This window comes from Squalius cephalus (genome assembly GCF_949319135.1).
Source record: "Squalius cephalus genome assembly, chromosome: 24".
Taxonomy (NCBI): domain Eukaryota; kingdom Metazoa; phylum Chordata; class Actinopteri; order Cypriniformes; family Leuciscidae; genus Squalius; species Squalius cephalus.
In genome coordinates, this window is record NC_137145.1 from 1200281 (window position 1) to 1215075 (window position 14795).

Consider the following 14795-nt stretch of genomic DNA (forward strand, 5'->3'; position numbering starts at 1 on the left):
TAAGCTCCAAGCCATAATAAACATTAGACCTACTTAAGTCTCTGCAGCTAGTGTACTTAAATTTTATTTATCTGCAAAATTATGTTGTATACTTACAGTTTTGCACAATATATGTTCTCAAAACTACATACACCCTTTAAAAAAAACAAAAAACATTTAGCAGTTGTTTAGCAGGGTCTGTGTAACCTGTTCTGAAATGGTTTTATTATAAGCAAGAGGCTGCAATGTATATCACAATATGGATTTTAGGCCATATCGCCCATCCCTAATTGATAGCCTATAGTAGTTGATAATAACATAGGCCTACCTAATGTTGCCTACGGACGGTAACAGTACAGTAGTAACCTTTTACAGTCTATGAGTAGAACAGCTTTCTCAAGCAGTTTGTGATGCATTTTGGAAACAGGAGATGAGCCCCTGGTCTAATGCGCCACCTGGCTTGAGAAACCCGTTCTCAAAGACTTACTTTTATAGTCATTATTTGGGTAGCACACATATTCTGAATGCCTTCGGCAGAATTCAAATGAGCCATTTTAATCTAGATTAATCTAGATTAATTTCAAAATTAATCTAGATTAATCTAGATTAAAAAAATTAATCTATGCCCACCTCTAATAATAACACAAATTATAATTGTGTAGCCCTGCAAATAAGCACAGCAAACCTGGAAATCTTTTTTAAAGCACATTTAAAATTGCAAGTTTTATCCCCAAAAAAATTTGATTCAAAGTGGAGGAAAAAACGTCAGGTCAATTTATTAATGAAGTTGTGTGAACAACACAAGTCGAGCACGTGTGATCAAAGGTGCAGTGAGCGGTTTCTGAGAAACTCTGTTGATATTTGAAATCACCAACACAAACACGCCCCTACCTAAGAGGACCACACCCCTATTTTTATAGCTCCGCCCCCAAGTTAACAAACACGCTATGCAGCACAGGCACCTCCCCCTCATGAGTGGACACGCCCCTTACTGCTGATTGGCTACAAGTGCTTTTTGTGCTCTATCCGATCCACTTTCAACAGCGTTTCTCAGAAATCGCTCACTGCACCTTTACTGTGTTTAAATGTCTGTTTATTGCAAATTAAAATCGGTGTACGCCTCATTAATACAATTATGGGCTTAATTGCAATGGTTTTATCCAAGTATTATGTTAGCATAAGGTAAATTAATTGCAATATTGCCAAAAGCCCATTATAATTGCATTATGAGTGTGCATGTAAATGTTGTTTTCTCATGTATGAAATAAGCTAAAGTTATTAAAGAAAACGGGGACGTACTGTCCTGAAGCGCAGGCTGGGATGTTCTGGGATGGTTGGAGTATCTGGGCAGGTTGTGAGTGTTTTGGGTCAGACTGTGATGAGGTGATGAAGACGACACTTGCTGTGACACAGGAACCCTACACCTGAGAAACGACACCGTTTCACAATAATCAGTCCTCATGTTGTTCCAAACATGTTCATATAATGAAACTGTTTATCCAGTTGCCAGGACAAGTGCACTGACCTCTAACCCTACTGTTATGATATGCAAAACCTCAAAGAGAGATGATTTTACAAACATATGCATAAATATTTACATATCCGTATTGCTTTAATCCCTGATAAGTGATTTTGTTGCCACAGTTTCTCATAGTTTTGCTCATCTATGAACTATTCTACACATACAGTGGCCCCAAAAAACATTTGTACCCTAGTAACTTTTAAAATATCAAAGCATGTATCATTTATGCACAAAGAAGCTTTTTACCTAAACATTTAGAAGTTTGTCTGGTTTAAAGGGGTCAAGTGATGCTATTTCATAAGTTAATTATTTTGATTATTAGATGTGATAAAACAGGTTAACATGCTTTAATGTTCAAAAAACACACATACTGTACATAGTTGCATCACCTCTATTCCCCGTCTGTCTGAAACGCACTGATTTCTACAAAGCCCCGCCTCTTGAAAAGCTCCAAGTGCTCTGATTGGCCAGCTGACCCAGTGCGCTGTGATTGGCCGAACACCTCCAGCGTGTAAGCATAATCGCGAGCTTCTAAAGCAGTTTAACCACAGTTAATAATGTTGTCGGTTTTATGCGGATGATCAATCGGAACAAACCTTACAAGCTTTTATTCTGCAACTCTTACATGTTCCAGATATGACGTTAAAAGTTGAATTTGTCCTGAAGTGACTACATTAAAAAGTGTATATTTTTAATTTATTTAGGTGTGTATAGCTTGGTTTTTATTTTTATTACATGCTAAAAGCAACAGAAAACATTAAAAAGCATCATATGACCCCAAGTTTTAAAGTCCCCCTGTGGTGAAAATGAAGCTTTTAATGTAGTTTATGTGTCTATGTGGTGTGTTTAATCTGCTTTAAGACAAACCATGTGTAAATTCATAAGTCGACAGCATTGCTGAGTATTTCCTCCTTAAAACTGCAGTGAACCAAAGACAGTCTCAAAAACACGCTCTGAAATCGCTGGTGTTTCTGACGTCACAAACTACCTTGTAACCAATCAGATCAACGTGTGATCGTCAACCAGTGGATCTCTGAGCTGAGTGAGTGAGTGGAGGCGGGGCTCATTTGTATATTCATAGAACCGCGCATACTAAATGAGGCGAGGGTGTCGAGTTACATTCAAGATATTTTAAGGCATGAAAGGGAAAAATATTTAAATATGTAATTTTGGTGATCAAAGATGAGTTTTAAGGGATAAAATTTCAAAGCATTTTGAAAGCATGTTTAACAAATGCACTGACCCCACTGTTATGATATTAGGTTACCCTTTATTTTAAAGGGACGTAGTTACATTGTAATTACTCAAATAAGTACTCACTATAGAGTTATGATAATTTACTGTTATTACTATAGTAAGTAACATGTAACTACGTCACCTTAAAATAAAGCGTTACTGCTATTTTTATGATGCTGATTCTTAGTTTCAAATCCAAGTGACATTTTCCCAGCAAATGCATCCAAAAAGCAGCATTGTGTTTTTTCCTGGAAGTAAAACTACAGCGGCACAGGAACAGAGCGACTGCTTTTAATGGGAGTAAAATCTGGGAAAACAGAGGTCAGGGGTATTTCACAACTGATTTAGCCCAAAGTGAGGTAATTACGCCAATCCCATTACATTGTAAATAACAATAATCAGACAAACAAGTGGATCTCTGAGCTGAGTGAGTGAGTAGAGGCGGGGCTCATTTGCATATTCATAGAACCGCGTATACTAAATGAGGCAAGGGTGTCGAGTTACATTCAAGATATTTTAAGGCATGAAGATTTTTTTTCAAGGGAAAAACTTTTAAATTTGTCATTTTGGTGATCAAAGATGAGTTTTAAGGGATCCAATTATTGACTACAGGGCGACTTTAATTATATAAAGAGTGTTTTTGAAAGCACTGTAGTAAAATCTGGGAAAACAGAGGTCAGAGGTATTTCACAACTGATTTAGCCCAAAGTGAGGTAATTACGCCAATCCCACTGCATTGTGTAATTCACTTATTGAGTTCCCGGTGCTCTCCGGTCGGTGGCTATAGTGTCTTCCAGCACGGGCCCTCGAGACCAATGAGGCATAGCAGGTCTTGATCTCTCCAGACGATTGTCTTGCTTGGATCCCGCAATCATTGCTTGGACGATGTGCATCTGCGTCGAGAAAAGCAGAAAAGGTTCCTCTCTGTGCCTTTGAAGTGCAATGCGTGCCGTCCAAAAACATAAGCCTCTTCCCAAACTCTTTTGCCACAGTAGACGTGTAAAACACACAAAAGCGCAGTGGAGCCTTTCAGCAGAGAAAAGCCTGCTTTATTAGAGTCAGATTATTGCAACTATGAGCTCTCAGCCATAAAGCCATGACAACCAGCCACGCATTTATCGCAGATCAAGAGAAAATAAAAGCGCTGGAGCTTTTGAATCGGTCACTCCGCCAAGTGAAACTTGAAATGAATGTAAACTAGACAGTGATTCAGTGTGTGGCAACTTACTCGATTGAGCTTCGACCAAAAACATAGTGATAGGAAAAACACATACGGCATTATTAGACTCGATTCATCAGGCTTGAAAGGAGCGTCACAGACACTGGCGTATAGAAGTGATGCCAGATTCACGTCGCGGCTAACCTGTCTTTCACCCGCTCTGATCTCTGAGTGAATACAAGTGTACCTTCATTTTCTCCAGTCATAGATGCATGAACGGCCGTCTTTTCTCCTTTCTCATTTCTTTCAGACGTCAAGTGAACTTGCTCGCAATTTTAAACCCAGCAGGGACGTCGTGGAGGAACAAGGCTGTTCTCAGAGGAGCGAAAGCTCTCACACACACTCGTTTGTTTATCACAGGGATTGTGCACTCAAATATAACTTGAAAATTTAAAGTCGCCCTGTAGTCAATCATTTCATCCCTTAAAACTCATCTTTGATCACCAAAATTACATATTTAAACATTTTTCCTTGAAAGAAATGTATTCATGCCTTCAAATATCTTGAATGTAACTCGACACCCTTGCCTCATTTAGTATGCGTGGTTCTATGAATATGCAAATGAGCCCCGCCTCCACTCACTCCCTCAGCTCAGAGATCCACTGGTTGACGATCACACGTTGATCTGATTGGTTACAAGGTAGTTTGTGACGTCAGAAACACCAGCGATTTCAAAGCGTGTTTTTGAGACTGTCTTTGGTTCACTGCAGTTTTAAGGAGGAAATACTCAGCAAATGTTTCACTCGTGACAGAAGTTAAATATTGTTCTTTAACCATTGATGTAGTTTTCGTACCTGTTGTTCCCGTGTAAAGGAGGCAGTGGACGAGTCTGTGTTGGGCCGGGCTGGTTTAGGGCGAACACTTGAAGACAAAAAAGAAAATCATCATTACTTTACGGTAAAACGACGGTAAGATTCGTTGCCAATAGCCATCACTGCAATGAAATATCAAAATGACTCTGAAAGCTTATTAGCATCTCTGCATTACACTGCTGATTTCCCACTGTTTTTCTGTGTGAACATGCGCTAGAGGGACATTTTTATCCAAAAACACACATGACGTGAGTTTAAAGTCAAGTCAAAAGTCCAAGTTTATTTATAAAGCACTTTTTAAAAACAGGAAGTGTTTATCAAAGTGTTATATCACATATCAATGATGCAATCAATCAACGGCACAGAAGAAAACAATAAGACACGATAAAAAAGCAACTCTCACACAGCGCTATAAAAATGATACTCTATTTTCTTTACATTGGAAAAGTATTTGTGCACCAATTATAGGACACAAATATGTCAATGGAAAACATTTATTTTAAGGAATGAATGTAAGCTGGCGTTGGTGAAGCACTAACAAGACTAAAAATAGAGGTTTGTTTCTGTGTTTCGTTTTATTCTTGTTTCTGTTCTTTATATTACATGCAAAAAACACACTTATATGTAAAGCATTGTTAATGCATCAGTTATCCCTTGTAATGCACTTTATAATGCATTGCATGATCTTATGAATAATTGTAACAACAGTATATTATCTATTCATTGATCTAGCCATTAGAAAATATAATGCATTAAAACACGACAATTTCAGATATAACAAGAAATCTGCAAATAATATAATGCATTTTATCTTTAGTTATAAATAATTATGAAAAGATTTAATGTGCATAAAATAACCTTTATAATGCATTATCCATAGAGGCTTTAAATGTTACTGAAAAAAGCAATAAAAATAAAGGAGAAGAAATATGCAAGTTAAAAGTTCAACTAAAAATGCATCTCTAGCAGTGTTATTCACTATCACTGAGATACTATTATAGTATTTTATACATTTATTATTTTTATATATTTTCCCATTTCATTTGAAATTGTAGTTAAAGCTTTTTTTTAAATATGTCTGTATAGTTTTTATTAATGTTTTTATTTCTGTTTTAGTTATTTTAGTACATGAAGTTAAACTGTTTAAACTAAATGAAAATGAGAAATGTTGCCTTGGCAACGAGCTGAAATAATATGCTTTTTATATTTTTATTTTTTATTTCACTTAACTTTTATTTTATTTCAAGCATCAAAAATGTTTGTATGGTGAGTTTTGTGAGGGACTCTTCCTTGAACACACGACTCTGTGAAGTGTTGCATACCGGTGTAGAGATCATCAGTGGGGGACTGGTGCTTGGTCTCAATCAGGTCCAGTGGCGAGAGGCTGTGGTGCAGCGGCTGAACGGTCAAACACTCGGCGAGCCCGTCCTGACTGCGTCTCAGCTGCATCACACCACACACACACACACACACACACACACACACTCATGCATGAGACTTTCTCTCAACATCAAACACTTTTACACTTTGGTTTCTGAGGGATTTTATCCATGACAGACTGGCTGGACTGGGAAAAGTGGCCGTTGTGCACCAGTGTGGAGCCAGAAGTGAACGTGAGTTTGCTAAAACCTATTACCTATAAAAGCTGTTTTACAGGAGGGGAGCAAGTGATGTTTTTGAGGACAGATTATGAAGAATAACATCTGGAATAATGTGCACTTTTAATAACATCTGGAATACTGTGCACTTTTAATAACAACATCTGGAATAACGTGCACTTCGAATAACATCTGGAATAACGTGCACTTTTAATAACAACATCTGTAATAACGTGCACTTTTAATAACTTCTGGAATAACGTGCACTGAATAACATCTGGAATAACGTGCACTTTTAATAACAACATCTAGAATAACGTGCACTTTTAATAACAACATCTGGAATACTGTGCACTTTTAATAATAATATCTGGAATACTGTGCACTTTTAATAATAACATCTTGAATAACGTGCACTTTTAATAACTTCTGGAACAACGTGCACTGAATAACATCTGGAATAACGTGCACTTTGAATAACATCTGGAATAACATGCACTTTTAATAACAACATCTGGAATAACATGCACTTTGAATAACATCTGGAATACTGTGCACGTTATTCCAGATGTTAATAAGTGCACGTTATTCCAGATGTTATTCAAAGTCCACAGTATTCCAGATGTTAATAAGTGCACGTTATTCCAGATGTTATTCAAAGTCCACAGTATTCCAGATGTTAATAAGTGCACGTTATTCCAGATGTTATTCAAAGTGCACATTATTCCAGATGTTAATAAGTGCACGTTATTCCAGATGTTAATAAGTGCACGTTATTCCAGATGTTAATAAGTGCACGTTATTCCAGATGTTATTCAAAGTCCACAGTATTCCAGATGTTAATAAGTGCACGTTATTCCAGATGTTATTCAAAGTCCACAGTATTCCAGATGTTAATAAGTGCACGTTATTCCAGATGTTATTCAAAGTGCACATTATTCCAGATGTTAATAAGTGCACGTTATTCCAGATGTTAATAAGTGCACGTTATTCCAGATGTTAATAAGTGCACGTTATTCCAGATGTTATTCAAAGTCCACAGTATTCCAGATGTTAATAAGTGCACGTTATTCCAGATGTTATTCAAAGTCCACAGTATTCCAGATGTTAATAAGTGCACGTCATTCCAGATGTTAATAAGTGCACGTTATTCCAGATGTTAATAAGTGCACGTTATTCCAGATGTTATTCAAAGTCCACAGTATTCCAGATGTTAATAAGTGCGCGTTATTCCAGATGTTATTCAAAGTGCACATTATTCCAGATGTTATTCAAAGTGCACATTATTCCAGATGTTATTTAAAGTGCACATTATTCCAGATGTTATTTAAAGTGCACAGTATTCAAGATGTTATTATTAAAAGTGCACATTATTCCAGATGTTATTTAAAGTGCACAGTATTCAAGATGTTATTATTAAAAGTGCACATTATTCCAGATGTTATTCGAAGTGCACGTTATTCCAGATGTTATTCAAAGTGCACGTTATTCTAGATTATTCTAGATCAACATCTGGAACGATGTGCACTTCGAATAACATCTGGAATAACGTTCACAATAAGACCAAGAAAGTAAATTTCGATGTCACGGCGACTGAAAAGACTGCATTTACTTTCCAAATGTTATTAAAGCACATCGATAGATATAACCTTGGATAATTGCAGCATAATCTTTTGCCTAATTGAGCTGAATGTACAGTAATTAATCATAAGCATATGGTTTAATATCACAGCTTAAAATATCCCTGCGTTTCAAGCTCTGGACCTGCAGGACATCGTGATCATATTTAGTGTCTCTAATAATATCTTCTGAGTAATTCCTAATAATCATCGGTGAGGAGCACTGGGTGTGTTCAGACAGGACAGATCCTCTATAAGCAGTTTGACCAGTTTTTTCTATTTTTCTATTTTTCCTCTCCCAGAAACCGTGTGCTTGAGGAATCTGTATCTATGGTGACGTGACCTTTATTTTGTTCCTTGGTGATAATGAACGGCTCCTACACAACAAGTTACCAGTTCAGAGACTTAGTTATCAACGCCCTTCTTGACAAATCTTGCACATTTCGTCTCAAACACACACTGTTCTACATTATAAGACGACGGTTGCATGTTGTACAATCCTCTTCTGAGCGAATAACTGGATAATTCACACAAAAATACAAATTCTGTTGTTATTTACTCGCCTTCCAAATCTATATGCTTTCATTTTTTGTGTGTGTGGAACACAAAATTATCATTTTAGAAGAATCTTCAATTGCCTTTGTTTACATAGAAAGAATTTAAAACGCCAAGAAGTGCAAAAAACACCAAAAAATTGTCACGGTTAAGATGTAAAATAGTAACTAGTTTCTCCAAGGCTGCATTTATTTGATCAAAAATACAGTAAAAATAGTAAAATATTATTATAATGTAAATCAGCTGTTGTCTATGTGAATATCTAGTAAAGTGTAATTTATTCCTGTGATCAAAGCTGAATGTTCAGCATCATTACTCCAGTCTTCAGTGTCACATGATCCTTCAGAAATCACTCTAATATGATGATTTGATGATCAAGAAACATTTATGATTATTATCAGTGTTCAGATGTTTGTTAAAAATTGAGATGCATTTTAATTTTCAGGTGATGAATAGAAAGAACAGCATTTATTTGAAATATAATCTTTTGTAACATTATAAATGTCTTTACTGTCAGTTTTGATCATTTTATGTGGTTTTTTGTTTCTGTTTTCAACATTTTCAACAATGATGTTGAAAATTCAGCTTTGATCACAGGAATAAATTACATTTTACAATATATTCACATTGAAAACAGTTATTATAACGTGTAATAATATTTCACAGTTTTTACAGTATTTTTGATCAAATAAATGCAGCTTTGGTGAGCAGAAGAGATGTTAAACTTTTTTTTTTTTTTTATTATTATTCTGAACGTTTGACCGGTCCCTGACAGCAACAGAGTCGGGCCAGATCCGGTGTGTATCTCAGCGTGGGGTGTGTGATGGCAGAAAGGCTGGAGTCTGACGTGTGCTGTTATGATGCTTGTACCTTTTTCCTGGCTTGTTGCTCCTTCAAGGAGTGAGACTTGACGTGTTTGCGCAGAGAGCTGGGGTCCGTGTAGCGTTTACCACACCCCTGGATCTGACATGCGTAGGGCTTCTGCACACACACACACACACACACACACACACACACAGGTTTGTTTTGCTATACTTGTGAGGACATTCCATAGGCGTAATGGTTATTATACTGTACAGACTGTATATTCTATTCTCTTATACTAACCCTACCCATCACACACACACACACACACACACACTAACCCAACCCCTGAACCTACCCATCACACACACACACACTAACCCAACTCCTAAACCTACCCATCACACACACACACACACACACACACACACTAACCCAACCCCTAAACCTTCCCATCACACACACACACACACACACACACACACACACTAACCCGACCCCTAAACCTTCCCATCACACACACACACACACTAACCCGACCCCTAAACCTTCCCATCACACACACACACACACACACACACACACACACACACACACTAACCCAACCCCTAAACCTTCCCATCACACACACACACACACACACACACTAACCCGACCCCTAAACCTTCCCATCACACACACACACACACACTAACCCGACCCCTAAACCTTCCCATCACACACACACACACACACACTAACCCGACCCCTAAACCTACCCATCACACACACACACACACACACACACACACACACTAACCCGAACCCTAAACCTTCCCATCACACACACACACACACACTAACCCGACCCTAAACCTTCCCATCACACACACACACACACACACACACACACACACACCCGTTCTCTGCCTCTGGTGTGCAGGTGTGTTGCGTGGGCGTGTTGAATATACTTCTACACTGGGGAAGAGCCTCTCTCTCCGCGGCTGTGAGATGTTCTGGTGTTCTCACCGTGTCGACGTGCGTGCGCTGGTGTTTGGCGCGGTCGCTGGAGTTGCTGAAGGCTTTCTGGCAGCCGGGCTGCTGGCACACGTAGGGCTTCTCGCCCGTGTGGCTCCTCAGGTGGATCTTCAGGTTCTCCAGCCGGGAGAAGGCCTTCTGACAGCCCTCAAACTAACCAGAGGAACACACAGATCAGTCACACGGGCCAGACGTGTTTCTCTGCAGGACTCAGCCTGGCCAGAAGGGGTCAGTGTTTTCCTGCTCAAGTAACCCGTCTATGTCCCTCTCTTATTATTTTGATTATTATTTCTCTAATTATATTATTTTGTGCCATCTGTTAGATGAAGCCAGCTACACTATTCTCTGTGCATATATTATTATGCATTGTTTAATAAGCTAATTAAAGTGTAGGAACAATAACAGGCAACGGTTGCATCTATTTCACCTCAGTATGAAGTAGAAACTTAATAAGGCGTCATAGATTCACAGTTAGTTCTAGTTTTCAGTTAACGGTTTATCACTGCATCAAAAGCTAGACTGTTCACTCTAATTAAATGACATCATGAACATTTTTGCAGTGGCTTCATCATCATCATCATCATCATCATCATCAAAAGAACAGCATTTATTTGAAATAGAATCTTTTGTAACATTATAAATGTCTTTACTGTCACTTTTAATCAATTTAATGTGTCCTTGATTAATTTTTTTTCGGTTTTCAACAATGATGCTGAAAATTCAGCTATTCAATTATTATTATGCATTGTTAAATAAGCTAATTAAAATTAAATAGTGCAGGAACAATAATTAACGACGTTTGCATCTATTTCATCTCAGTATAAACTCAACAGTCACATTTAATAAGGCGTCACACACTGCAATACATGCTTTTCTTACTTAGTATTTTTGTCTTGTTTCCAGTCCAAATTTCTAAAAATTCTTAAATCAAGATGTGTTACTATATAAGTAAAATGACATAAGATATGATTTTCCGGTTTTCTAGGGGAATTCGTTAAAATGAAGTGAGTTGATGCTTTAAAAAGCACAATAATCTGCCAGTGGGGTCAGAAAAATAATGTTAATTCAAACAGAAACAAGATTATTCTTCTGACCCCATTGGCAGATAAACTCTCTTCATTTTGATGAATTCCCCCAGAAAACAAGACTTAATATCTTATGTCATTTTACTACTTTAATAAATGCATCTTGATTTAAGAAATGCTTGATATTTGGACTGGACACAAGAGTAAGAAAAGCATGTTTTGCAGTGTAGATCACAGTTAGTTATAGTTTAACGTTTTATCACTGCATCAAAAGCTTGACCGTTCACTCTAATTAAATGACATCATGAACATTTTTGCTTCATCTTGCAAGAATGTGACATTCCTGATCTCTGTCCTTTCGGATGTGCGGGCAGGAATGCCGGCGAATCACGGATGCCAGAAGCCACCGATGCGTGAACAAACGCCCTGACCTCATTTGTTTCGTTCAGAAATATGGTTTAGAAATAAATAATTACCCATCAGAAAATGACTTCAGCAATCGCTGGAATTCTTTGGCTCTGAGCTCATCTTATACAACAGGAACATAATGGAGTTGGACATTAATAGTGTTTCTGTCAGCATGTTTTGATTGCTTTATAATGAAGTGGTTATTTTAGCAGGAGATATTAATGCAATAGCAGTGTCGCATGTAGGCGTTATTTAATCACGAGGCTTGAGCTGATCTTTACAAGGGTCAGTAATTTAATCTAAATATAAAGTTTGTTTTGTGAGAACAGAAAGATCTGTACTTGTGATTTGTCACTGATGAACAGGAATTCTTTTGGGATCGGGATTTATCGGGATCGTTTCTAAAGCAGCGGGAGGGAGTCACAGTCGTTGTGGCGTTTCTTCACGTATGTGGACTGTCATTTTTGCAAAAATCCTTTGTTCCCAACTTATAATTTTTTTTAATCACAAACAAACCTGAATGATAGAAGGTGCAAACAATGAATCTCATCCTTCCCTCACACTCTGTAACACATCTTTCCCATCCGGTCAAAATGACCCGAAGCCATAAAATTATACTTTTTTTTTATTGTCCAGAAAGCTCACTTTATTTCAATTTGATAATATTTTTTCTATTTTTTAATGCAATTTTTTATTTTATTTACCTTTAAATTACTAGATTTGATCAATAAATAATAAATAAATAGTACATTCCTCACATTCTTTCAACTTAAATTCAAAATAACTCACACTTTCATGCATAACCCTTTTAATTTAGCTCTAAATATCTTACATCGGGTGTCTTTGAGGAAAACAAATAATATAAGATGATATTTCATGAGTCTAGATGGCCTTATATCTCTATATGGAGCAAATGAGCTGTCCGCTGGGTCCTAAAGTCAGTTAACTTCAGTATGCATTGCATTCCGATACACATGTAGACATTATAAAATATTTATTTTGGTAAATTCTTTTGTTAGAATTCTGAGCATTTTTAGTTTTTTTTTTATGTGTACTGAAGCATTCCTCACATTCCATTTATTCCTAAGGGGGTCAAATTGACCCGAGACGGAAGGATTTGTTACTTTTTTAACAAAAAGGTTTTTTTTTTGGTTTTTTTTTGTATATTTGTGGTTCAAGTGTGTCAAAAGTCCTAGGGTCTTGGACCCCTCTAATGAACACTCAATTTTTAAAACGTAAAAAAAAAAATTAGTTTTGGGTCAAAATGACCCGCGGGAAGGATGATTAATTAGTGGCGTTAATCACTAGCACGGAAATAACCTTCAGTTTATTCTTCAATAAACTTCAGCATTTGAATGAATCCTCAAATCAAGCACGTTTTTATTTTACTGACCCAGACAAAAACATAGTGTCGGCCCAGATCCGGCCCACATCCGGTACATGTGGATTCCACTTGCGCGACCATAAAACAAGTGCAAAAAATCCCACATTGAAGGAGAAATAAAGTCTAGACTTGTCCATCCTTGTCTTGTCTAGTCCGATCCTTGTTCCTACAGGCAGAAGACGACTAATCTGGGACCGTTTATCTTGAACCAGAAGCCATTAAGCTTCAACAGTCGTTGAAGTCAGAAGTAATAACTGCAGCCGCCTAATTACCAGTGGATCATTAAAGAGCTAAACTGCACCTCAACTATCCCACCAGTCCTCTGGCTCACACACACCAGCCAAAGAAAACAGCAGATCAATGAGCATTCAGATCAGGCCAGCTGGGGAACCTGTGTCTGTGCAGGACTTTCACAGACTTTATTTAATAAAGCTTGGCCGTTGTGAGAGAGCGAGTCCTGAATAGATGTCAACATGAGCCAGGGCTCGTGTGCCAGGGCTTTGGCATCACCCAGACAACTACAACTGCTTCATTATCATCTAAGGTTAGGAATAGCCAGAGAAGAATGTGTGTAGACAGGGTTTGGTATTTTGAAGTGACAAATTATTGCATTTGCTCGTATGATATAAAATAATGTAAGGCCTTTATGTTTTTATGTGGGTTTTGAAGTGAAAGATCGATCAAAATCATTGGAGATTGGAGAATGAAGGATCATTCACATGATCAAAACAAGTGAAACCAAGTGAAAGATGGTTAGATAGATAGATAGATAGATAGATAGATAGATAGATAGATAGATAGATAGATAGATAGATAGATAGATAGATAGATAGACATGGATGGATAGATAGATGGATAGACGGATGGATAGACATAGATGGATGGATAGATAGATAGATAGACAGATAGATAGATAGATAGATAAATAGACGGATGGATAGACATAGATGGATAGATAGATGGATAGACATGGATGGATTGATAGATAGATAGACGGATGGATAGACATAGATGATAGATAGACATGGATGGATTGATAGATAGATAGACGGATGAATAGACATAGATGGATAGACAGATGGATGGATAGATAGATAGATGGATAGATAGATGGATGGATAGACATAGATAGATAGATAGATAGATAGATAGATAGATGGATAGCCATGGATGGATGGATAGACATAGATGGATAGATAGATAGATATGGATGGATAGATAGATAGATAGATGGATAGATAGATGGATGGATAGACGGATGGATAGACAGATGGATAGATAGATGGATAGACATGGATGGATTGATAGATAGATAGATGGATGGATGGATAGACAGATGGATAGATAGATAGATAGATAGACAGATAGATAGGTAGACAGATAGGTAGATAGATGGATGGATAGACATTGATAGATAGATAGATAGATAGATAGATAGATAGATAGATAGATAGATCGATCGATAGATAGACGGATGGGTAGACATGGATGGATAGACAGATAGATAGATGGATAGATAGGTAGAAAGACAGACAGACAGATAGATAGATAGATAGATAGATAGATAGATAGATAGATAGATAGATCGATAGATAGACGGATGGGTAGACATGGATG

The 14795-nt window shown here is 37.3% G+C and overlaps 1 protein-coding gene across 4 annotated transcripts in view; it reads right to left on the reverse strand.

Annotated features, from left to right (window-relative positions):
• glis3 (GLIS family zinc finger 3) overlaps positions 1-14795 on the reverse strand; it is a 39931-nt gene that overhangs the window by 4165 nt on the left and 20971 nt on the right. For 3 of the 4 annotated variants that reach the window (XM_079860673.1, XM_079860671.1, XM_079860672.1), the window contains exons 6-10: positions 10353-10514; positions 9411-9521; positions 6091-6211; positions 4751-4817; positions 1279-1403 (exon numbers count right to left, since the gene is read on the reverse strand). In XM_079860673.1, the coding sequence (XP_079716799.1) occupies positions 1279-1403; positions 4751-4817; positions 6091-6211; positions 9411-9521; positions 10353-10514 (586 nt within the window). The remainder of the gene's footprint in view (positions 1-1278; positions 1404-4750; positions 4818-6090; positions 6212-9410; positions 9522-10352; positions 10515-14795) is intronic. The other variant, XR_013819977.1, reaches the window with a different exon arrangement.